General features: G+C 42.3%; 2 protein-coding genes across 2 annotated transcripts; one reads left to right on the top strand and one right to left on the bottom strand.

Annotated features, from left to right (window-relative positions):
- Positions 1–41: 41 nt before the first annotated feature.
- On the top strand, positions 42–17,238 carry znf410 (zinc finger protein 410). Its single transcript, XM_006793027.3, has 12 exons — positions 42–150; positions 440–526; positions 613–664; positions 789–921; positions 3,080–3,262; positions 7,616–7,837; positions 10,328–10,484; positions 11,407–11,588; positions 12,089–12,178; positions 12,335–12,454; positions 14,511–14,630; positions 16,116–17,238. The coding sequence occupies exons 3-12, from the start codon at positions 632–634 to the stop codon at positions 16,214–16,216; spliced, it is 1,341 nt and encodes a 446-aa protein (XP_006793090.2). The 5' UTR covers positions 42–150; positions 440–526; positions 613–631; the 3' UTR covers positions 16,217–17,238.
- On the bottom strand, positions 16,222–26,271 carry entpd5b (ectonucleoside triphosphate diphosphohydrolase 5b). The gene is made up of 14 exons (XM_087851824.1): positions 26,199–26,271; positions 23,349–23,569; positions 22,811–22,890; positions 22,448–22,591; positions 21,879–21,954; positions 21,423–21,458; positions 21,025–21,113; positions 20,854–20,936; positions 19,827–19,888; positions 19,372–19,473; positions 18,971–19,114; positions 18,600–18,656; positions 18,301–18,416; positions 16,222–17,159 (listed from the first exon to the last, which is right to left on the bottom strand). Exons 2-14 carry the CDS (start codon positions 23,566–23,568, stop codon positions 17,076–17,078), a joined length of 1,293 nt encoding a protein of 430 aa, XP_087707950.1. The 5' UTR covers position 23,569; positions 26,199–26,271; the 3' UTR covers positions 16,222–17,075.
- Positions 26,272–26,459: the final 188 nt, after the last annotated feature.

The following is a 26,459-nucleotide window of genomic DNA, read 5'->3' as shown; positions in this document are numbered from 1 at the left end:
GCATCAATGACACAGAATCGTTCTTACTGAAAACGCGGAAGTGTCTTAAAATTGATGTATCTGAGCCTCCGTAGCCCAAACCTGCTCTTTGGAGATAAATATACATTAAGTTGCTCTTACGCTTTGTCCTGCATACACATCTATTGCAAGGTAAACTGTTTAATGTCACCGGAGAATTAACGGAATTGTATAGCTGTCTAGTGTGTCGTCAGCGGGGATCCATCATTTGGGAAAATAGCTCCGGTGGCTAGGTGCTAGCTCTGCTAGCTAGGTAAACAGGCAGTGTGCCAAATGCCTGTTTTTATCCAGAACAGTTTAGATGGATTTTATCGAGGTTTGGCTACACTTAGCTGCAGTTGCCGAGCATACAGTGGCTCTTTGTGTTTACCAAAAACCTCCGGAGGTTTACCTGACAGCTTTGTCTTGTTGTTGACCGCAGAGCTCGTACCATGGATTTGACTGGAAGATGACCTGCAGCCCGAGCTTATGACTGACAGATTCTGCCGTTCACCAGGTCACATTTGAGGTGTGTGTTGTTGTCATTGTGCTCGAGCCACTTATACTGACGAGTGTTTTCGTTTAATAGCTCAGTGTTGTTATTTCGCCCTGCAGGTTCCACACAGGGTGACCCATGCTTTCTGATGAGCTTGACTCCAAACCAGAGGTAAGCTTTCCATCATTTTCGCCCTCCGAAGGGAGAGCACTTTGTGGTGCAGGGATCTGTTAAATAACACACGAGATTCATCTTTTTTTTCATGCTGTGCCTCTTCTCCTTCCCCATCACTCAGCTGCTGGTGCAGTTTGTGCAGAACGCGTCCATCCCATTGGTGCAGGGTCTGGAGGACTCGGAGTCCAAACACTGCTGCCTGCCTCTGCTGGCCCCTGCTGAGAGCTCCCTGTGCACCCCGCTGGAGCTCACAGGTGAGCACATGCTCACTTCTGTTGTCTTGTCCACTATTGGGCAGAGTAGTGATATTCGTGCCACATCTTTCATTACTACATCCAATCGTTTTCGGGTTTTCTTTCATTGTCTAGTAATATTACTACCAGAGTCCTACCTTGTTATGGAGACAGGCGTTTACTGTAGGAAAGCTGGACAGGCGTAGAAGGTCCCTAATCCATCAGCAGGATTGGTATCTGCTCCTTTGTGGAAGGAACAGGATGGATACTGCCAGAGCTACAAATTGACCTCCAGCAGGCCACTGGTGTGAATGTCTCTGACCAGACAATCAGAAACAGACTTCATGAGGGTGGCCTGATGTGCTCTAGTAGGCCCTGTGCTCACTGCCTGGCACCATTGATATATCATTAGCATGTCTCTGGAAGGACACACAGACCTCTAGAGCTTAGCCAATGACACCCTGACTGCCATTAGGTATTGGGATGAAATCATTGGATTGTCAGACCCTATGCTGGTGCAGTGGGTCCTGGGATCCTCCTGGTGCACAACAATGCCTGGTTTTATGTGGTGAAGATATGCAGGCAGTCTCATTCCTTTAACTGGACCAAAACCCAATAGAATACCTCTGGTTTCACCTCAGACTGTCCTAAAGCTCAGTGATGCCCTGGTCCTAAACTGGGAGGAGGTCTCCCCCAAGACACATCCTGTCATCTCATTGGGAGCATACCCCAACGTTGTCAAGCATACATACAAGCACATAATAATAATGATAATGATAATAATGTATACTTTATTGATCCCTGTGGGGAAATTACTCTCTCTGCATTTAACCATTCACTCAGTGAAGCAGCGGTGAGCCACTGATCAGGCGCCCGGGGAGCAGTGTGTAGGGACGGTACCTTGTTCAGGGGTACCTCAGCGTAGCTGTTCAGTGGATTCAAATTCCCGGCCTTCCGATCATGGGGTGACCCTGCTACCTACTGAGCTATCCCTGCACTAAAAAAAAATAGCTGACCATTGTCGACAGGATTCGAACCTGTGCGGGGAGATCCCAGTGGATTTTTAGTCCATCGCCTTGACCACTTGACACATTACCCACTCAACACCAGTATAGATATCCAGCACTTTTTTTCCCTCCACTGATGTGTTTTCCAAGTGTTCTTTTGTTTTTATTTTATGTTTTTTTTAGCAGTGTATATTCACACCAACATTGATACATGTACCTGCACAATTTCTGTTAAACTGATACACCGGTCACAGCTTTAATCATAGATTCTTGTTCTTTAATAGAAGATGATGATGATGATAATGATGAAGAAGAATAGAAGACAAAAGATACCTAACCAACAATCTCTGCCATTTCCCATCTGTGTCATTTAGAAAGAAAATGTAGGTGTAATTGTCTGTAGTGAGTGATGGCTGCGGCGCTGAGCACTTACTGAATCATATACGAGTGTATATGAGTGGCACTAGCTACAGCCGGCCTTTGTGTGTGGAATAGTCACATAAATACGTGTGCCACATTGTTAATTTCAAATGCACTACTTTGTGAGAAAACATGAAATTTGTTGCTAATTAAAATTTTTGTCACATGAAAATAAGCATTTAGAAGACCCTTGGCAATAAGAACAGTTCTTCACAGCATTCTGATTGTTTTCAGAATATCTCTATCCCTTCAGATTTGCACTGGTGCATTTAACCGTCTATATTTGAAACCTGGAAAGCGGTGAAAAAGACGATAAATCCTCTCTAAGAAAAGAAAGAAAAGCGCCTGCTAGAGATGCTTCAATTTGGAAGGACAGATATTCTTTGTGACACAATGTGTCTATGATTTATTTCTATTTTTTATTAATCTACCTTGAATAAGAGGGGCAGATCTAAAAGAGCAGACAGCACTGATTGTAAATGAAGGCTATATTTGCATTCAGTGTTGCTTATCAAGTTCTATTTTGTGCCCTCTTGAAGTCTCATACACACACTGAATACATTTAGTTATTTTAAATCAGTATTTGCCTTGTTTATAGTATGTTCATGTCTGCTAGTTTATATTTGTGCTATTAAATCAGTACAGTGCACTTGTCATATCTGCGTAAACAGCTCACTGATTATTTACTGTTTGCTATTACTTTACAGTCAATGTGTTTTCAATTTGACACAATAACTGATTTCCTCTCCCAGATGGAGGCCTAAGCCACGAGCCTGAGAGTTCCCCCTCCCTGACAGAGTTTGGAGGCGTGTCGGAGCAAAGCTCATTAGTAGTCCAGACGCACTCTCACCCACGGGCCTCAAGCCCCCCGCCCATCCTCCATGACTTACAGCAGTCAGACAACACTTCCTATGTCCTGCTGAACCTTGCAAAAGGTAAACGAACATTAAAGGGACGTCGTTTGTCTCTGCCAAAGTCTGAATTACGTTTTTGCCACACTTGGCATCCATGTTCTTTAGTTCACATGCTTGAATTTATTTTTGTGACTCACGATTTCTTCCTTTGCAGGACAGCAAAGTAACGTTAATCCTTTGGTTCTACACCCACTGGCCACTTTGTTAGGAACACCTGTTCTACTGCTTGTTAACACAAATATTTAATCATCCAATCACATGGCAGTACCTCGGTGCATTTGGGCATGTGGACATGACCAAGACGACCTGCTGGTGTTCAAACAGCAACAGAATGGAGAAGAAAGGATAAGCAACTTTGAATGTGGCCTGGTTGTTAGTGCCAGCCAGGCTGATCTCAGTATTTCAGAACCTGCTGATTTGCTGGGATTTTCCCCACAAAACCTTCTCTAGTGTTTATTGAGATCGACAGACCACATGACTTTCGCGCGTTGCATTGTAGGTACGAGTGGCAGCAAAATCAAAACACTGCATCAAGCGCTAGCATTTCCAGCACCGGTAACCATTAATTCTGCATTAATCTATACTTGCATTTTATTTGCCCCAAAAACAGTTATGTACAAAACGAGAACACGGCAGGTCCGTACAAAGACAGACGTGACGAAAAGGCAAAAAAAAGCACGAGAAAAAAAATCAAAGGAGTGAAAGGGTCAGACCCATACGAGCATACAGAGTGGAGTAAGGACGTTAGCGTGCTGCCCAACTTTCATCACGCACATATTTATTATTATATGGTCCTAAGTGTGAGTGCATACACTCACAAAATGTTTAGTAACTTCAGATCCCTGCAACAAGCCCAGGTCCAGTTTACTTTGGGAATTACTGTTGTAATTTTGTTTTTTCTTTATCTCCTGTACAGGCCAACGCAATCTATTTGTCGTTTCACAACGTTTTCAGATCCAATAGATATAAAATAAGTGTTTCTTAATTCATTCAATTGATTGTCTTTATTTATAAATGGCATTATTGTTTCATTCTATTATAGAATCTTACAAGAAAGAGGCAAAATTGTATTACATCATGCTTTATTAGCTGCTTCGGTGAAAAACAAATCAACAATGCAAAAAAATAAATAAAAAAATAACTTGTGATATCAAAACAACATACTGGAAAACAGTTATTCATCACTTGCTTGCTTCAATACAACACTTGGGCACATATATGCGGACTTTTCGTGGCTGTTTTGATCTTGCTCTCTCTCTTAACCAATCAAATCTCGCTGTGGTAGCAGCTTTAAACTCGGTCTGACCCAGGTTGGTAGAGGGGCCCAGTCTGGATCACATTCCAGCATTTTGTAGGCTGATTTTCCTACAAAGCACAACAAACATTAGCCCGCAAAGCCACAGTGAACAAAGCAGCATAGCACAACGAATTCAATTCAAATCAATATGACTTATTTTTAACCTACATCAACAATTATGTTACGATAAATGACGTAATAACTACAACAGAAGACTGACTTTTGTGGGAATGCTTGGAGCAGACTAACATGTGAGCTGGAGTGTTCTGAAACGTTATATTTGGTCTTCGAATGGCTGCAATCCAGGCCATCCGTCAGCACTTTGTTACTTCGGAAACGCTTAAACAATTTCTCTTCCACGACGTAATCCGATAACAACCGATCTCTTTACCCGTCGGCTTCCCGTGGCTGTCATGTGACCGGCTATTGCAGTTAATAATACAACAGTTTCTTGCCATTTTTTGTTTCTTTTTATCGCTATGTGACTGTTTCCATGTGAAAGCCTGCGTGCGCTAGTACCGCTTGCCACTCGTACCTACAATCCTTTGCGGTTTTGACGTAACATTTTCGATCTCTATAGAGAATGGTCTGAAAATAAGAAAATATCCAGCAAGCAGGAATTCTCTGGGTGAAAATGCCTTGTTGGTGTCAAAGGTCAGAGAAGAATGTCCAGACTGCTTCAAGCAGATAGGAAAGTATCAATAGCTTAAATAACCACTCGCTGCAGCCAAGAGCAGAAGAGCATCTCTGAAAGCAAAACCTGTTGAACCTTGAATCAGATGGGCTACAGCAGCAGAAGACCGCACTAGGTATCACGCTTGTCAGCTGAGAACAGGAAAACAAGTTTGCAGTTCACACAGCCTCACCAAAATTGAACAATAGAAGATTAGAAAAGTGTTGCTTGGTCATATGAGTCTTGATTTCTGCAGCGACATTCAAATGGTAGGGTGAGAATTTGGAGAAAATAACATGAAAGCATGTGTCCATCCTGCCTTGTAACAGTGGTTCAGGCTAGTAGTGCTGGCAGGATGAACACATGGAGCGGGGGATATTTTCTTGGCGCACTTTTAGCCCCTTAGTACCATTTAAGCATCATTTAAGCTAGGGATGCACTGATACCGATACTGGTATCGGGTATCGGGACCGATACTGTAAAAATGTGGTATCGGTTAACTCGTAAAAGTTAACCGATACCACGAACCGATACTAACTTATTTCATTAATCAGAGGGTGGATTGTCATTTTTGTTGTAGTTTTTTAGATTGGCCACTAGGGGACATCCCGCGCTAAACAGGCACAGGGTTAGACGAGTAAAAAAAGAGAAACTGGAGGCTGCTGTAGCTAGGCTAAACAAAATGTCAGCAGTGTGGAACAGCCAACTTTAACTCAGGTTTTGGAAAAGCGAAGAAAAATGTCAAGAGAAAATCCACGGGCAGTTAAAATAACAGAGGCTCTGACTCATTTTATCGCTCTGGATGACCAGCCAATGCCGGTCGTGGAAAACATAGGATTGCACCGTCTTCTCAGCATACTCGAGCCGCGATATGAAATTCCCAGCCGCCCACACATCAGGGAGATAATGGTGCCAAAACTTTCTAAAGAGGTAAAGACAAGCAGTGTGTGCGATGTCAGTCCTTGGTTTAACGGCACAGTGGACTGATGATCCACGGGCAGATGAGGATTTCGTTCATCAATGCCAAATACTTTCGTTATTTTGTTCGTTTGTTTATAATATGGACACTCTGCAACAATTTAAAAGTTTATTTTATTCTCAAACCTAATTTGTATTTATTTTATTCCAAACAGAAGTGTTTATTTATTATTCTGAAAGCTCGAGACAGTGCCAATAGTTCAGTGATATTTTGTAAAATTACAATGTGGAGACTCTGCAATAATTTAACAGAAGAGCTTATTTTTCACTTGAAATTTTTTTGTGGTCATTTTTATTAAGATATTATTTTTTATCGGCAGAGAATAAAATAAAACCTGTCTTCCAATTAATTGCATTTGTGTGTGTGTGTGTGGTAGAAGTATTGGTTTTTGTACTCGGTATCGGCAAGTACTCAGATCCAAGTATCAGTATCGTATCGGTTTGAAAAAATTGGTATCGTTGCATCCCTAATTTAAGCTCCACAGCCCGCCTGAGTATTGTTGCTAATCATGTCCATCCCTTTATGACCACAGTGTAGCCATCATCTGATTCCAGGAGGATAACGTGTCACAAAGCTCAGATCATCTCAAACAGCTTTCTTGAACCTGACGATGAGTTCACTGTACTCGAATGACCTCCACAGTCACCATCTCTCAAACCAGCAGAGCATCGCTGGGATGTGGTCGAACAGGAGAATTGTAATCTGCAGAAGCTGTGCGATGCTGTCATGTCAATATGGACCAAAATCGTTTCCAACGATTTAATGAATCTGTGCCATGAAGAATTAAGACAGATCTGAATCAAAAAGTGGGTCCAACAAGGTGTACCTAATAAAGTGTCCAATCAGTGTGTATCTTCTAACATTTGCTTTCTATATAAAAAAAAAAAGTAATATTACTGTTAATTGACAAGCAAAGTTTCATATAAAAAGTCGAAATCCCGTCTTGTGTCTGCACTTTCTGTCTTCCAAATTCCCCACACAGCGCCAAAAAGAAACGGGGTGACACATTTTTCATTCAAAAAAGAAAAAATATTTTGGCTTGAAGAAATGAGCCTTGGCAGGCACATTCTCTTGGTTCATCGGGCCTTGGCAGGAGAGTCAAAAAATTAATTTTGGTCTCCTCACATACACCTTTTGTGCAGCGCGCTGTGTTCTGTGATTCAGTGAGACGTGATGGAGAGACCTTTCACTGGACAGAATTACTTGTTTATTAAATGTAATCAGTCCCTGAAGAAAGGATTGTCATGTTTTCTTATATTTCTCTTTGGGGGTCTGTTGAAAACTTCCTCCCGCTTGCCGAGCAGCATTGAAAGAACGATAATAAATAAATAGAAGTGACCTAGAGCGCCTCAGAGATATACTGCAGCTGTCTTCTATTTCAGTTACTCTCATCCCGACCCTTTTCTTTTTTTCCCCCCCTGTCAGGCATTACAGCCTCCTCAGAGTCCCTGATCTTCGCCGCAGATGGCGCCGGGGATGATGAAGATGAGGGGGTCCCATCGGGGGACTACGGAATAGATGGCAGCGCTCCCTGGTATCTGCGGGTACAAGAGCTGGCACATGACAGCTTGATCGCCGCCACACGGGCTCAGCTAGCGAAGGATGCCAAGGCCAGCCAGGACGCCAGAGCTGCAAGTGTCACGAACGGTAAAGAATTCTTCCAGGGATCTTTTACACCTTAAAGTTATGTCAAATATGCTCTTTTTGAAACAATATTAAAACAACACTCATTGGATGTGAGCGCTGCTACTGGCGTGTGCTCTGTAGGCAGCTATTTGGGATTTAATATCAGGTTTGAGAATAAAACTGGGGGGAAAAAACCAAGACGTAACGGCTGTGTAGAGGAAGCGGCGTATATTTTGGTAGCAGGGATCAAAGACAGAAGAGAAATGAGGTCAGCGAAGAGATGAAAACGTGGTGTAATCAACTCTGACTAAAACTGGGTCCCAAAATTCTCCTCTCGAGTCTCCCGATCAAAAGGAATTTGTAGCTTTGTCTTTGACTGATGTACGAGTGCGACGGCAGATATTTAGTAGAGCTGTAAATGTCACAATATAACGAAGCGGTAATCAGAATCCAGCGCCTGTGGTTGTGTTATGTCGCTGATGATTTAGTAAAAATGTGGGGTGGCAGGAGGTCGGGCCTGGGGACACACGTGCGATCAAGCCATTAGGAAGATGTTATATTGCAGAAAATAAAAATAGCTGATGGTTCTGAAATATCGTGTTTGCTTTATTGCCGAGAGTTATATAAGTAAATCGATATCACTCATGTCTGCACAAATATAAGCGAAGAACAGGAGCCACTTAGATGTGCACAAAGAGAAGAAGTGGGAGGGACGGAGGCTCGATGCTTCACAGATTAGATCTTATTTGTTGAACCTGGTTCAGAAAAGTGTAAATCTGCCAGCAAGTGCGGTTATAGACAGGAAATAGTTTAATAGCTGTTAACCAAAACCTGTTACTGTATATTCATCAACTCCTTTTCAATACAGCATTCGTTAAGCTGTCATAAAATAAGGCTGTGGTGGCCTTTGAGTCTCAGCGGTCACAGAATCCAGTGTGACAACAGCTGCTGGCTGTAGCCTCATGTTTCCCCTCTTCTTTTCAACTTTCTACCATCTGTTTGAAAGTAATGCGACGCTACACTTAGAAAAATCTCTAAATAGCTATTAAACGCTCGTCCAGGTCTCGCAAGCTCAAACTGCTTTGATCGTCGACTTGTTTACCGTCCTCTCCCGCGTGACGTCTCGACCTGTTGCTTATTTATCGGCGTCCGTCCACACGTTTATCTTATCATACTGTAAAGCCTCTGCTCTGATCTGAAACAGACGCTCCACAGCGCTGCTGACCCGCACCAGGAGTCAGGACTACATCGCAAACCATTTTAAGTCGCCTCCACAGGCCGCCTGTTAGATAAAGCGTTTACCCATGACATTTAAGGCTCCATGACTCCTAGCTACATCTCTGATCTTTGAACCCCCCACTTCTGAGTCGAATTGCAGCTGGAGGTTCATGTTGAAAAGTGATATGGGAGTGTAAGAAGTTTACTTCGTATCTCTGCCCAGCCCCGGGTTTGTTTCCTCCCATCTGGACCTGACCGGGATTTATTTTACATGTTTGTGATGATGTGCACAAACAAATCAAGTGGTAACGAGAAGGCATTATTGTTTGTGCTGTGTTGTTTTTTTTTGTGTTGAAAATAGATTTTCAGGTAAAATGGAAAAGCTGTCAAGTGTCTTAAAATCTGCACTTTGTCTCTTAAAAGTGGTTATGTTACTCTGTGCATTCTTCTTTACTTACAGGTTTTCACATAGTCAGATACACTCTTTTAATACAGCTGACATTTCTCAGCACAGTTATCTTTGACTTTGTTGTATCTGTATCAAGATCAAGCGAGAGCAGCTAGTAATTCAGCCGTGTGAAACAAGCCCTTCAAGGCCACCCTCCCCTTCTTTGGATTGACAGATCCTCAGCAAGATTAATTGCTTTGGCACCTTCATCACCTAATGCCGGGGTCTTCAAGCTGCTAATTGATCAGTACAGGAAGCAGGCAGCGTGTTGCACAACACTGGTTTCTTCTTCTGCTTCAGATTCTGGCTGTAAATGTGACTCAGGATCAGGGACAGCTGGCTAGCGCATGTCCTCGGATCTTTGAGGCTGATAGCAACAGGAGTTTCTCCAGCTGTCTGCTGGGCAGAAGTCAAAGTCAAGCGGGGGGTGTATCAGACATATGGGGGTAGTTTGAGCCACAGTACTCACTTGGGAGGGGAGAAGTGCAAAATCACTGAGTGTAGTGGAGGTTTGTGATGCAGGATGGCAGCACAGGGGCTCTGAACCTACTGCATCTAAATCTAACTTCCATCAGATTAGATTAGTTTCTTTCAGCAGCAGGATATCAGTTACAGGTGCTTTCCAGCAGACACCAGCACAAACTAAACTGCAGCAGATAAGCGTGGAGCGTGGTCGGGTTAAATGGGACTGATTTCATTCATCTCTGAGTTTTGTTTTGGTTGCAAGTCTCAGTCAGTAACCGGTGATTAGCTTTTATAGAGGTATGCTCCAGAGGCCGGGGACACTCTCGCTGCTGGATTGTTTACCGCATCACCTCGCTCACTTTCCTCTCCCGGTTGCCTAGGTGACCACACACACAGTCTGATAGCAGACGGGGACAAACGAGACCTCTCTGCCAGAACGAGCCGCCCCCTCTCCAAGCAGATGCGCTGCTCGTTTGAGGGCTGCTGCAAGACCTTCACCTGGCCCGCTCATTTCAAATATCACCTCAAAACACACAGGTAACGCATCGCACAGACAGCACGGGGGGGGGGGGGGGGGGGGGGGGGGGGGGGGTGTGCCTTATCCAGCAGTGGTTCAAGCATAGGGGATGTTGCTCAAGTGTGCAAATTCTGATAATGTGGACGCATTTTTCAAATTAGAAAATACTACAGGGTTGTTGGTGTACACATTTCATTACACACAGGAACGCGTGCACCAACTGTGAAATGTGATATTAGAAAATTACATGCCTGTAATATCTGTAAAGTATAGATGCAAGTCAGACAAAAAGATTCAAGCAGCTGATGTAGACACCACAAAGTAAGCTAGAGCCCAACAAAAGTGCAGAAAAGAACAAATTTGTGTGTATCATGGTATCTTGGTTATTTGTTGAGCTATGTAATGCCAGAAATTAGTGTTATTTTTAAGTTGTAATGGTGAGCAATCAAGTCCTCCTGAGCGTCTTTGGTTCCTGCAACTTTAATCTTCATGTTCTAGTATAAGATTTGGTGTAAGATGTGTAACAGGCTGCTGTCCAGACACGTTCTGCCCTCCTGAAGTACCCTCAAGGGCAGGGTGAGCTCGGTCTTCAAGCTATTCTGTGTGATGTTTTTCGAGTACAAAAGGCACTAGGCTTGTTCAGCAGTTGTAAAATGTAAGCTGGAGGTGTTGGCTTTAAACTGCACAGGTGTTTTACAGCCACAATGAAAGGAGTAATGGCAGCTCGGGAAAAGGTTGCTGCTTTATTTGTTGGGGAGGCAGGGAGCAGAAAGCACTGCTGTGCAACAGGAGTTTCTCCAGCTGTATGGCAGGAGCTCTGTTAATACCAGCGTAGCAGATCTGTTTGAGGCTACCCCGTCTGACCTTGTGGCGAGCTTTAACCAACGAAGCATGTGCACGAGAGACGTCGAGGTTTGTTTGTCATCTTATCTCGGCTCGCAGGAATGACCGGATGTTCAGGTGCGGCGCAGAAGGCTGCGGGAAGAGTTTCTACGTGCTGCAGAGGCTGCAGGTTCACATGAGGACTCACAACGGCGAGAAGCCCTTCATTTGCAAGGAGACGAACTGTGGCAAGAGGTTCACCACTGCTGGAAACTTGAAGAACCACAGACGCACACACACAGGTGGGGAAAGCAGGACGGACCCCTGCGTTTAAAAGCCCAAATGTTCTGGAAGCAATAACTAACTAAGGCCATTTGACTCTGCTCATTTAATGCTTCCTATGCAGAGTCAATGCTGGAGATTTGAAGAGTCAGCAGCACTGGCTCCTCCATTTTACTGCTGCAATCAGTAACACTACTCTGTCATATTTTATTTAAGGTGGCATTAAGGTTTCTGATGGCGTGCTCCACAGTCAGTTAGGTGACCTGTGCTTAGTTTCCGCCTGTATATCTGGAAGAATGAGCCGTAGCTGACTTATCTGGGTTATTTTGGTCATCGCGGCTTTCAGAAACGACAACAACAAAGCTGCAGTTTATTGTAATTTCCAGCGCGTCGGGGCCATTCAACGCATCCCTTTGAACGCATCCGCATCTGATACTTTCTGCAAAAATAAGAGTTTAATTGGGGCTTTGTAATGCGGGGGTAAACAATATGTATATTTGTGGTGGGTGGCTGCTTTCAGGAGAGAAGCCTTTTCTGTGTGAAGCAGATGGCTGTGGGCGATCCTTTGCAGAGTATTCCAGTCTACGAAAACACATGCTCGTGCATTCTGGTGAGTGGGACAAGTTCACAGCTGCGCAGCAGTGCGCTCCTTTGTAATTAGTGCGCTACAGATAAAGTGTAAAGCAGCGCGCCTTGTAGACGGCGTCCTGCAGCAGTTCAGAAGAAGAATAAAGTTTTGCTTGGTGTCTGTGTGCGTTCTTCCCAGGTGAGAAGCCTCATGTGTGTGGGATCTGTGGGAAGACTTTTTCTCAGTCGGGCAGCAGAAACGTCCACATGAGGAAGAGACACGGAGAGGAGGGACTCAGTAGTGAAAGCAGAGAAACAGGTCTTTCTCCCTTTGTCTGTCTTACTCACTCACACACACACAAGCGCACACAAACACCCACCCAGTGTGGTGGGTGGATATGCTAATCCTTGGATTATGTAGCTTCAAGCTGCCCATACATTTTAAAGTCTGCATAGAGATGGTGTTGCTTTAATTTACATTTAGGAACATTTCCTGAATTGTTAATGACTTCTAGCACTTAAAAATGTATCATTCACATTTTTATTCTTCAGGCCCGGTAGCTGAATTGTTTTAGAATGAACATAGCTTCAAATAAGAAAAAGCAGAGACAGCAAAACGCTGCTGCAGGGGGAAAAAAAACGAAGTCTTGGGCTTTTTGTGATGGGGTCAGATCCTCTAAGAAGTCTTTAATCACCAAGTTAAAATAACATCATCTTGCTTTATTGAAATGCATTCACCTTAGAAATTGCTGAGATAATTGAGTGAATATATACGGTTAATCTTCCAATCTTCCAACAGTCACTCCTGGCTCTATTCTCGGTATCATTTTCAGTACCTTTCAGATTAAAAGGATCGTTCATTGAGCTTTTCACATTCCAGCATCTGGAACAATTGAACAAAATAAGCTTAAATTCATTTTTAGCATGAAACAATGACAGCAGACAGCACATTTGCCTCCTTGTCACATCTCTGTAGCAGCAGGGAAGCACAGCAGCTGAATCACCGCAGAGGAAGCGCTGCCAAAGCTCTAATTATAAACAGCAGATTTATTCGGGTCAGCCTCCCCAAAGAGGCCAGTCTTTTGTAAAAGCAGTGCAAAGGAAGATGCAGTTGCACAACAGCCTGGTAGTTTCTGTTATTTATACATGACAAGAGGTACTGGATTAATTATTAAATTGAGTGTGAATAAGTAGAATAAGCAAACAAAAATCAACATTTATACAGAACGCATTCTAGAAATCTAGATTTCTTTTTTTCTTTTTTTTTTTTTTTCTTTTTTTTTTGCCTGTCCCATTTGGTTCTTTAGCCGTCAGAATTGTTGTCTGAAGACCAACAAGGATACCCAATGGATTTATTTTGCCAAATGGATCATCATGGCATTGCCGTATTGGTCCATTTGATCGACCTTTGTTTTTATTATTTATTTTATTTTATTTTCAGTTGTTACAGACGGGACAGACATGAGTGAAGGATAGGAAAGGGAGAAAGAAAGAGGAAGGAAAAGAAAAACAGAAGGGGAGAGGGACAGTGAGAAAGGGGGGAAAAAAAATTTCTCCGGGATCACCTGTTGAGAGAAAAAGAATAGAAAACAAGCAAAAAAAACAAAAAAACAAAACAAAGCAACATACTATACACAACACCATCGCATTAATCTAGCTAAGTGTAAACAGCAGTAAATACTAAATATTGAATGTTGTTGTGCAGCACGCAGGACAGACAGCGCACAATGTGCTTTGAAGTAGCAGCCAAGAAAGGTGTGATTTAAGTCTACAAACAGTGAACACCTGTGTGCACACCTGTGTGGGTCGGCGCGCTTGTATTCAAATGGTTTCCCCATGTAATGGTCTGCAAGAGGATGTAGAGAGCCATAGCCCTGTCCCTCAGGGCATGAAGCAGGCATGGAGGAGATCCAGGCCCCAGACATCCAGAGGTCCCAGAGTGCAAGAGCCCAAGGAGGACCACCGGAGGGGCATCCGTGCCACCTTCATGGGAAGGGCTGAGGATACCCAGACGAGGGGTCACCCAGTAGCCACCGGGCAGAAACTAGAGGGGGCTGCACCGGCGTGCCCGCCGGCTCCGCCGGCAGCCAGCTGTGCCAGAGTGAACCGAGCCGCAGGCACAGAGGCCGGAGGCCCGAGGGCCCTCCGCGCCCCGGAAGAGGCCTGACTATCTAAATCTAGATTTCAAGTTTTTATCAGTTATTTTTTAACTTCAGAGCATCATTTTCTAAGCAGCACTGGCCTGTGGTGATCACATCGAGGCTGCAGGTTTAGTCCTGGTTTCTATAAAGATGACGGATCACTCTAAATGTGCTCTCTCTTGTGTTGAGGTTTGGGGAAAAACAAAAAGTTTGATGTCTGTGTGCAACTGACAGGAGAGGCTCTGACACAGAGCAGCCTGCTGGAGGCAGACGGTGAGAATGGAGACAATATGGTCACCATGACAACAACCGTGGAACCCATGAATCTTCACCACGCCATGCTGAGATCACCAGGTAGGCGTTTGAACAAGTATGACAGGGAAAAAAAAGGCAGTTCATAAAGAGTGGATTTAAAAAACACCTAACACATCTGACAATGCTGTAGCCCTGCAGTAAACTCTCATTTGGTGAAGCTCGTAATGTTCTGTTAATGTCAGGGATGCTGAGTCAACTTGTGGTGTCACTAATGTCCCATTAAGTGTTTTTCAGGGAATGAGTCTTTTGATAACGGCGGCTACACTCAGGCTGTGTAGACTTGTGTTTGCTCGAGTTTTCATGTCTCTGAAATTTCACATTTAGGCTGTTTCCAGCAGTTCAGCTGCCACTCTTTGCATTGTACCTGTTAAATAAATAAGATTAAAAACGAATTTGTAAATAACATCGATAACCTCATGCTGGTAATAATAAATTCACTAGTGTAGCACCGCTGCTTGCATGTTAGTTTTGTTTTGAGTGTTCGCCCACCTCTCAGGTTTTGTTTTTTGTTTTTTTTAACCAATCAGCCATAAAATGCTGATGCGGTATTGTCATCACCCCGCAGCACAGGTGGGCGATGTGGACACGATTACTCAAGATCAAGGCGACATGGGATTCTAAAATTCATACCATAGGTGCATCTACCACAACTCTTGACCTTGACCTCAAGATCAAGGTCAGAGGTTAAGCTTTCAGAAAATCATCTGAACGCGATAACTCAAGCAGTTATTGCACTGGTGGCTGCCAGTATTTTTTTTTTACTTGGTAAATAAGAAAAGACTGCGATTCAAGCGCCTGTGTAAATGGTTATGGGACTGTGTTGATGACATAGTTCACATAAGCAATGACCAAAGTGTCAGTGCCAACCACAGCTCTCTGCAGACTCTCTGCTTTAAAGATCAAACTTAACACTATTTTTGATAAACCTTATAGTTATGTCTGGATCAGGTGACCTTTGCAATAGGTCGAGGCTCCTGGGGGCTTCACATAATGCACTGAGTGTTTCTTTTTCATTCTATGTTTATACACATCCTACATTTAATCATTAGTTCTTATTCATTCTTGGATCTCTTTATTTGTCCGGTCTCTCTCCCCTGATCCCCAGCCAGTCACAACAGATGACTCCCCCCTCCCTGAGTCTGGTTTTTTTACTCCCTTTACTAAAAGGGAGTTTTTCATTCTCGCGGTCTGATTTTTGGGTTTTTCTATTACTGAAGGCTCTTTATCTTACTATATAACGTGCCTTGAGGTGACTGTTGTTGTGATTTGGTGCGATATAAATAAAATTAAAATTATTTGAACACTGAAGAGCCAGGTGATGTAGTTCAGACGTGTGACTGGAAAACCTGGAAACATCCCAGCTGCATACAACTATGTCCCGATTGCAGAAATTCCAGAACGGCTTCATCAGCACAAAGGCTGAAAGCGCTTGGTTTGATTTTACAATGTCTGCACCTTCATGTTATTTTAAATACATACGGGGTGAATAACATCCTCTTTGAACTTTCCTTTGTGTTTGTGTAGGCTCTGCAGACTCTGTGGTAGTTCTCTCTCAACCGCATGAACTGGTGACCATGACAACGGAGGGCCATGCATATGGAGAAGATGTAGTTGCTCTGCTGTAGTCCACCTTCACAACAAACATCACACACTGCGCGTTGCAGCAGCACTGGGCTGACTGCCACAGTGGACTACATATAGATATGTATCTGTAAAAAGATGACTTTCAGACCTGTAGACCCTTGTAGATATTTGTAATTAGCAACCAGTGATGGTTTTATTTTAATAAGCGTGAAATGGCAAAGTTTGTACAAACATTTTTTTTTTTCCTCGTGTTTTTGAGAACAAAGACTCCCAAAGAAATACTGAGACGGGTTTTGCTAGTTTATGAAACTATAATGACCAGGAATGCTTATGTGCTTCATCATTGTAAACACTGAAATGCAGTGATGGTTGTTAATGAAAAATAAGTACCCCAAAACCTCAACGGCTGATAAGTTTAATTTAAATGTACCAGACACCCATTATAGCCATTATTCTTTTACTAATAACGAAACACCTGACATTAAAAACCACTCAAGCACAGTTAATCAAATGCTGCATGTAAATGCTGGTATTACATGACTTAACAAGCCAGGCCTCTCTGTTTATCAGCCTTAGTAAAATAGAAAACATCTATCTCTAATAAATTCTATATCCACTAATCCCCAGAGGTGCATTAACAGAGTGTGTTATTGGTAAAATGTTTCATTCAGCCTCGTGCTTCACTTGTTCTCCGAGTAGGGCAATGCATTGCTCATATATAGCTCAATATATTAACACTTGAGAATAATTGCTTTTTAAAAGAAATTAAGAATTACTCATGAGGTTAGTTCTGCCCTTATAAAACCAACACCAGCTGTCTGCTGCTCTTAGATAAGGTAGTGTGGTTAGTGAGCGCCACCTAAAATCAGCTTCTCGTTGTCAGTGTACGCTCCTCACTTCTCAGTGAATCTTCAGGTAGTGGAAGTGATCCAATGTAGCACCCAGTGCCCAGCTAGCCTCCACGTTATTCACTTTCTTGGTTAGCTAAGGATGGAAAAAAAAAACAAAACACCAAATCACTCAAAGGATTTTTGTATTTACTGAAATAAAAAAGGTAATGGAATTTTTTTGTGTAAAAGTGCCTCTTTTCCTTTGTTTTATTAAAAGAAAATTGACACAGACAAGTTTCTACTCAAAGTACTCCCAACTTTTTACAATTTTTTTTTCCAAGGAGTCCACAGATCCCTTCAAATCATCGGTTGCTTGTGTTTCCTCTGCAGTCTAAAGGCCCTCAGAGACTGGGAAGGTTATCCCGCTGACAGATATAAAAGCAACCACTGTTTTTACAACCTGCAGGTTACACTGGCTTCCTCTGTGTGTCAGAGCTGAAGGTCTTTTATCTCATTTCCACTGATGCAATACTAGTGCAGAGACACTTTTCTTTTGGTGTTACATCTGATAGCATTATATAGCGAAAGTTGGGTAAATAAGAAAATGATCAAAGCAGACAGAATCTCATTGGTCAGTTTCTTACAGCAGCCCAATCATTTTTGATGCCATTTCTGGACCCAGTAGTTTTCTTGAAAAGGTCTGGCCTATAGCTGGTGCCCCAAGCAAGATTAAGCCTGCAGTTTTTACCTCTCAGCCGAAAAAGGCAGATTGAATATTACCACTGGCTGCAACCAGTGTTTCTTACTAGCACTAAATCTGTCTGTGCTTCATTCTTCCTGCATGGCTGTGTGGAGGTGTTAATATATGCTTTAGAATGTAAGTGCCATGAAACTATCAGAAAATAACATTTTTGGCCCAGTTCTCTACTGTGGAAATGCACAGAGTCCATCCAAAGGTTCCCAGTCCCTGGGGAGGGTTCCTGAAATGCAACTCACCCTGCAACTTCTGGTAGCACACTTATCTGCTGTTTTTTTAAGTGCACATAGTGAATTTTCAAACATAAAAAGGTAGGATGCTGTGAAGTGTGAGGAGCTATTTTAAACCTTTTTATTTGAAACACTGCTTGTGTCTTTTGATAGGTTTCCATCTTATGATTCATCTGCAAGTTTGAACTAAACATAAATAGCTGAATTCATAAAGCCGCGCAGCCTTGTGCGTTGGGTGCACTGCTTCGTTTGCATTCTTATAACCAAGGCCAGAACCCTGTTAATTTTATTACACAATGCTGCCTCACCTGCAAAACTGTGTTCTCTTTAAAGCCAAACCCATCCTTCAATAGACAAGTGATGTAAGTCATGTCCATACACAGGAAAGGGTGGATGGGAGGGTACTTGGTCATCTTATTGCACACTAAGCAGAGAAAAGGATAAATAAGGGCTGTTAGGTGTTAGGAATAATCAGTCATCTGTATTCTGCTGTGGATGAGGGCAAGATTTCAGATAGAAATGAGCTCCATTGAGATGCACACTGCGTCTCAAGTACAGGGAGCTGCAGATCTGTCATAGTAATGATGCATTCCTTCGCCCATCTCACCCTCTTTGGCTCTCTTCTTGAAGTCTCTGACCTCCAGCATCCCTCCGTGGACCTCATCTGCAACGGAGGTGACTGAGGTCATCTTACTCGCATTTAAAAATGCTACACCATTCATTACAAGAGCAGGTCTACATGTACATTTCCATAATACTAGTAATAGAGCTTGTGGCCTTTCAGCTTGGACTGGCAGAGAATAGCAATTTCTTTAATACCTACACACCTATAGCTCATCAAATCCCCCGAGACAGGTGCAAGTGACTCACATTTCCCTGCCTATGTCTAGCGCTGGAATGGGTAATGACACCCTACTGGGTCTGTATAATTATATAAGGTGTGTACAAGGGTGTGTGTGTGTGTGTGTGCTCACTAACCGATAAGGCCCGCATCCACAGCTCTGTCAAAGTAATAGGAGAATGCATAAAAAACATTGGTGTCTTCAAGCTCGTACGGCTGATGAATAATCCCCTTCACCACCTTAAGTACTTCCTGATAACAAAGCTTGTATCCTGTGTAACCTGGAGGGGAAAGAAAAACAGCATCAGCATCTTATGTTCATTCAAGTGAGCCCTCATATTTTTGCTCATATTGCTGCTAATATTTAAATTTCGTATCATGTATTTTGCTCGTAACTGACTGTAAACATCTGGTAACAGATAAGATCTTTTGTAAAACCCAAGAAAAAATTTTTTTGACATTTTTTGAGTTCTTCCTTGCAAACATTAGCTTTGGGTTTCATCTGCTCACAGCTTGTTATAAGTAAATGGGATCATACCATCTGGGTCCCCGCTCACTTGATAGGTTAGACCTCCAAAGCTCCATTCATCCCTGAACTTCTTTGGCAGACAGGAACTTTTAAAAACCTGCCACTCCAACCCTGTGACAGCGCAGACACCGCTTGTTTAAACTCGTGACTGGTTCAACAGCTTCACACAAGGTTACCGTGGTCATAGAATGACTCAAAAAAACTCAGGCAGTCACTAACACAATTTTCTCTGAAGCACTTCAGTGATTCATCTCAGTGCATCTCAGGGCCAGAATCATTTATAACAGAAAACTACATCTCACAAAAATCTTTCTTTACTTTTCCTTCTCGAGATTTGGAAAATCTAAAAAAGAAACCATTTGAACTGACCCACCTTCTTCTCAGTATCCATCAGTGACGTGCGATGATGACACTGACATGAATAATGGCAAAGAAACACTTTTAGTTCATGTACAGCACAGTACCTTCTGCACCCAGAGCTCCCAGTGTGGCCAATCGTGCCGCCATCAGTCCATTTCCAAGATAGCTGCATGAAGTTAAAGAATTGTTACACACTTGGAAAACCAAGCAGAAACAGACTGTGCATGTAACAAAGAAGTCATCCTCAAAAGAAGGCAAACAAGTGGTGTTTGCCTATAATACACATCCTAATGACTAAACACTAGGGGTGGGGGAAAAAAATCGATACTGTGTAGCATCGTGATATTTTGTTTGCTAATAATGTATCGATACAGGGACAGCAGAAATTGATATTTTGTTACAAAAAAGGTTTTTGTGCTCTGACTTCAGAGCATGTTGATCCTTTTTCTGAGCAAGAATCCTGACATTCCTTCACTGTCCAAATGTGTTTAACTTTTTTTTTGGCAGCAATAAACATGACAGTTTACTTATTTTAATTTAAGACATGTTTTATTTTAATTAAGTTTAAAACTTTTTTATTTAATGTAAAATTATATTTTATTTTAATTTACTTTCAAATTCTTCAGTTGCTGAAGGGGCTGCATAGTTTTCATGAATTGCATAGTTCAGAATAGCTATAATTGTACCAGATGGTTGCGTTCAGTTAAGTTGGACTAGACTGTAATACAAACCGTTCAGTTTGTCAACAATAAAACTGAAATGAGAGAAAGACTGAGTGTGAGACTTTGATATTAGATAAAATGAATATTGATAAAGTTTATGTACAGAAACTGACTATCGCAAAATATTTTAAATTGCAATAATATCGTATCGTGCGTTAAGTATCGTGATAATATCGTATTGTGGGATGTATGGTGATTCCCACCTCTACTAAACAGATACAAGACGTTTACCTAATTAAACACAGATCCGAGTGAAGTCACAGAGTCAGTGTCAGAACTTGAGGCTAATTTTAAATGTGAAAAAGGAAAATATGGAAATGATCTTGAATGTGAATTTAAGAAGCAAATTCTTATTCATTCACACTGTATTATGTCTCATGAAGCATACAGTCGTTTCTGAAACAGTTACCTATGAGTGTACAATTCAAATGTTGAGTTTAAGACATCAAACTTAGCAGTGTAGTCAGCAGCAGGAGCACTTTCAGTGGTTTTCTACAGTGGAATACAGAGAGCACAGAGGGTTACTATCACCAAAGGTTACAGATCAGACAGATTTCTCTCAAGTGCTCAAACAACTGACCCTCAGTTTGGGCAGGAAAGTGATTTGCGTTGATCCTCCTCCCAGATCCAATATTCCCACTGTCTTCTTGCTTCGCGCTTTCAGGTGACCTAAAAAAAAAGTCACACTTTAATCCAGAAACCACAACACAAAGGACCGAATCAGTTACACCTGCGATGTTATCTTCAAAAGGCCTATTTGGCAAACATGTACAAGCCAAAGTATAAAATCGCTGGATCCTATCTGATAAAGATCAGAGCACTCCTGTAGGCAGGAAATTCATAGTCGGACACATTTAGCCTCTATTTGTGAACGTGAGGTGTGATAACGCGACGACACCTTTAGATACAAAGTTAAACCTGAATATGAAGTATGAAAAAGAGGTACAAATGTTTTACTGTTTAATGCAGTGTACTTGCCTGTTAGAAAGTTCAGCGATATCCAAGCCAGGAGTCCTACATTTACAAAATTAGCACAAAAGAAAAGCAAGATAACAGAAACCTGTAATTTCAGGTGAAAACAAAGACCATTTAAGACACTAATTTTGCATAAACGAGGCTGAAACGCTGACTAATCAATTACACAACGGCACAACAGACAATAGTATTTTTGCACCGCATAATTACAGACTCTCATCTTTGTGGTAATATGCCATTTCGTTTTCTTAAGTGTCATCACAAAACACTGCTGTAATCTTCAGCAATTTCGGTTCATGCCTGCAGTAAACAACGATTCTTTACGGAAACTGCACAGCACGCTAAAAACGGGCAGACAGATCACCGATGCCACCTGCAAAACACCTCAGAGAGGACAACAGCTGCCGTGATATCTCACGGATGTGTTGCTTGTCGGGGCAGAGGGCGGGCAGACGTTACCTTCCTTTTTGCCGTTCATTATGCTGACGCCGTCGTCTGACACCAAAAAAGGAGACTCGTCAAACACGTGTTGAACCTGAGGAAAAGAGGGCGAGACGGGCAAGAGAAAGGGAGATTTAAGCGCAACTAGGAGCAAAAGAAAACAACAATGAGATGGCCTTAATGTTATCTACTGTAATGGTAGCTCATCCAGAGGTGCCCTCCGCTTGAAGGGATTAATTATTTCCCCTGGGGGGGATTAATAAAGTATCATTTATCATTCAAGGTGCCCCAGGGCTATCCGTTACTATCTTATCCCCTCCACAAGAGCCTTCCACACTAATCTCCTGCTCTCTGATAACAATACTTCCCCTCCTGTCTCTGTAATACCTGCCACAGCACTTTCCTTTTCTCCCTGCTGCTTTGTTGGATAATAGGTTGTTGGGGTTTTTTTTCACGATGGTGTCAGACATTGTAGCGCCAAACAACTCCCATATGATAAAGAACTGCACTCTACACAATGCTTGTATTGTGTAATTGCCGTCTCAGGCCTCTCAATAAGGTCTCAGTACGAGACAGTGCACTCTTACCTGGTCCAGAAGAGCCTGAGCTTTCTGTGCGGGCAGCAGCCGAAGTCCAGCCGTGGCTCTGAGGACCAAAGGAGTTCTCTTCCACTCCACACGAGGCACCGTCCTCTTGGCTACCTTTAACAGCATCCTCACTGTTTCTCCAGCCTTTTAAACAGAAGCAACAATCACCGCCGAGCAGCCGAAAAGTCTACTGACCACAGAGTGACTGCTGAGAGCTGAGATGACACTTAGTGTTATGTCAGCTGGGCCTGACTTGGTTGTCATTTCGCATTTCTCACTTACTTTCATTTCTGGCAGCGGGAATGTCTGAATGAGTGCACCCTCCAACTCAATGCAACTGATCAGAGGAAACGCTGAACTCACCGTTTCAGGGACGTCGACATATGCCGACAAGCCGGGCTTTATGGAATGAAACATCTCATTGTCCAACATGGGGAGCTGCTCTGAAAGACACAAGAGCCACCCACGTCACATATAGAACCTCTTAAATGAATTTAGGGAGGTATAAATCTGCTTAGTGTACATATAGCCATGTTTAAGATGAGACACTGACTTAAATCTGACCAAATAGGATTATAACTGAAATTACCTATGCACCTTGAAGTGAGCATTTATGGATTTAAGAGAACTGCAAGTATAGATATTCACTTCAGTTCACCTGAAGCGTGCTACTTAAGCTGCACAGCACTTCAGTTTTTTTAATACAGCACCAGAGGTCTACCCGCTACTCTTTACATTGTGAGAAAAACCCTTAGAATATTTATGCTAGGCTTTCTGCAGGCAGCCTGCAGTCATCACATGTCACTCTTCCTGTATTAAGCACATAACGCCGCTAACCTAAGTAAATAAATAAATATAGGGAAGAGAACAGGCTAAAAGAGACACCTCTGGCCTGTATTACCTGAGTCGCTCTGGATGAAGGTGTACACATGAATGCGTGTCCCCGTGCTCCCTGCATCAAACATCACCGCGTAGAAGATGCGGCTGTGGTTCGCCGGCCGACTGAGACTGGGAAGGATCCAGGAGAAATCCAGGAAAGAGTTCCCAAGTTGGGCTTGGCTCAGCCCTGTGACAGCGAGCAGGGCCAGGAGGAGAAGCGGCACGGCAGGCTTCATCTTCATTCTGGAGGATGAAAAACAAACAGAGCTTAAATTGTTTTGAAGTGCTCCACAACTGCTCCTGGCTAGTACTGGGAGATGTTAAATTACAGCGTGACAAGCTACAGAGTGGTAGGAAGCAATTAAGTGATTTACACCTACTGTGTTTGACCACACCCCGTCATACCTTTCAACCAACCCCAGAGATAATAGATCTCAACTTCCTTACCTGCTTAGTCAACTCCAGCAGAACATTTAAGAAGCATAAAAATTTCACCCTGTTGAACTTAAATTGGTTGTCTTTGATCTTGATGTTCAATCGATACATGTCTGGCAACTGGAGCAAGTCTCAACATCTTTTTACAGAAGTGCACAATTATGAAACCCTCCTATAAGAAACCCTGCTGAGACAATGTTGCACTAATTGCAACAAAATTTAACAGACCGGGGATATTTAACATCAGAAATGTTACTTCTTCTAAATGCAAATTTCACTTTTTAATTTCAGAGATTGTACATGTGCTATGATTTGGAGCAAGTTACCAAAATGAACACAGTAAAAAGAAATGCTCGTCTGTGAGTTTTTCAAAAAAACAGGGTGAGGCAATTTTTATTTGTAGTCTCAATATCTGCTCTGAACCAATCTGCATAGATTAAACATCACAACCAGTGTGCTTGCAAGTTTGGTGTAATCATTTGCAATCACAACTTGGTTTTTGATGTTACACTTCAATGGGAATAAAGGCTAAAAAATTGTTTTAAAGTTGGTCTGAAATTGTGATAAAAAAAAATAAAACAGGAAAGACAAACATATAGAATGTTATATGCAATTTCAGATTGTAAGAGGAGCATACAAATGTGTGTGTTTGTGTGTGTGTGTCTACTGGTATTTTCCCATATGATCATATTTAAGAGTTACAGAGAATGATCCGAATAAGAGGAAATATCCAATGAATGGCAGTTCTCCGGACAAAAATGTCAGAGAATTGCCAAACTGCTTGGAGCTCATAGGAAAGCAACAGTCAACTCAAATGCCCACTCGTTACGACCCATCAAACCTTCAAGCAGATGGGCAACAGCAGGAGAAGACTACACCAGATGCCACTCCTGTCAGTCAAGAGTGGAAAACTGAAGCAACATCTCACACACACTCACCAAGAATCAGACATGAAACAACCAAAGAATGGTGTGGGGGATGTTTTCCTACCACACTTTGGGCACCTTAGTATTGTCACTGACCAAACTCATCCCTTTGTGACCACAGTGTACTCATCTGGTTTCTGGAACATGCCAAGACAGCGAGTTCCCTGTACTCAAACGGCTTTCACACTCACCAGACTTCAATTTAATAAAGCACATTTAGGATGTGGTGGAATAGGAACCGCAACAGTGGGATGCTGTCATGTCAATATGGACAAACATCTATTAGGAAAGTTTCCAGCACTTTGATGAATCTACGCCATGAAGAATTAAGGCAGATCTAAAGACAAAAGGGAGTCCAATCCGGTACTAGTAAGTGAAGTGGCCGGTGTTGTGCCAAAAAGTGATTGTCTGCCAAAAAGTGATTTCCGGTATTTGCCAAAAACTGATTGCTCGTATTTAAATTGCTATAAGTAACTTGTTGGGCTATAATATGTGAAACATATGTCAAATGCATCCCTCATGGATGACATAAAGTCATATTGAGAAACAAACAACATTAGTGTAACAGGGTAGAAGCCGCAATCAGTTTTTGGCAGTGACTTTTATATAAAAAAAAAATCGAATTAACATTAAAAATGTCTTTTGTAAGAAGTAGTTGGACAGCAGAAATGGCTCAAATATTACAATAGTTCTGTAAAAATATTTAAAGTGGGGATAAAGGACCGGATTGGTTATAATGTAAGTACAATAACACAGAGTTGTAAAGATACTTGAAAAAACAGCTAATTTTTTAATTCCATATATAGCCCCTTTGTAAACGCTGTTCACCGAAGTCTATTTACCAACATACGTAAAGATATTACACATAAAAAATACACGCAAACATTGGAAATCAGTTTTTGGCAGGCAATCACTTTTTGGCACAACACCGGTACTAGTAAGTGAAGTGGCCGGTAAGTGTATATAGTCCATATTAATATTTACTGGCTTGCTACACACAGCACATCAGTGTTTCAAGAAATCAAACTCAGTTTGGAAGGGTATCCATTAGGCTGGTTAAGCTAGCAAACAAAAGTAATAACGTGCATGTGTGATGGCCGCTAATGTTTTAAATAGCCTGCATTAACATTTACTGTCTTTCGTTTGAACATGTAGCGATAACATTATCCCAACTTTCCAGTTTTCTTATCTTACTTGTTAACACTACCCTGCGTACGACTGATAACTGAAGTTAGGCTGAAAGTTAACAGCGCTGACTCTTATTTAACATCCCATTTGTATTAGTTTTCGCCAGCTATCGGATAACTCGCATGACTGAAGTGTTGCAGAAAGCTAGCCAGTGAAGTTTGAGAACAAGCTAATGTCAAGCAGACAGCACTGCGGAATCATAACATAATATTAAAACTTTAAGGGAATTCTTAAAAACACACATGACAGTTAATTACACCACAGAGAATTAGCAGCTGCCCTAATTATGCCTTACTAAACGCGAAAACACCACAGAGGCTCACCATGATGTCCGGCTAGCAGCACGCTGTTCACAGCTGACTCCCAGTGACGTCAGCGGCAGTGTTTTTGGTCTCGTGCTGAGCTCGCATAACACGCTGGTGTCAAGAACAATAAACAGCTTGTTTGCTCAGTCATGTGAATGGGAGGACGCCCAGTGCTTAATTTTCTGCTTGTGGAAGCATCCTCTCTAATGCTAACCTTTGACAGGGATTCAAAACAACAGGATCGCTTTGAGTGGAAAATTACTGCAAGTTCAAAGTTGC

The sequence above is a fragment of the Neolamprologus brichardi genome, chromosome 15, assembly GCF_056152115.1.
Source record: "Neolamprologus brichardi isolate AB-2024 chromosome 15, ASM5615211v1, whole genome shotgun sequence".
NCBI classification, from domain to species: Eukaryota; Metazoa; Chordata; class Actinopteri; order Cichliformes; family Cichlidae; genus Neolamprologus; species Neolamprologus brichardi.
The sequence above is the reverse complement of the archived record's forward strand: the minus strand, read 5'-3'. Positions and strand labels throughout refer to the sequence as shown.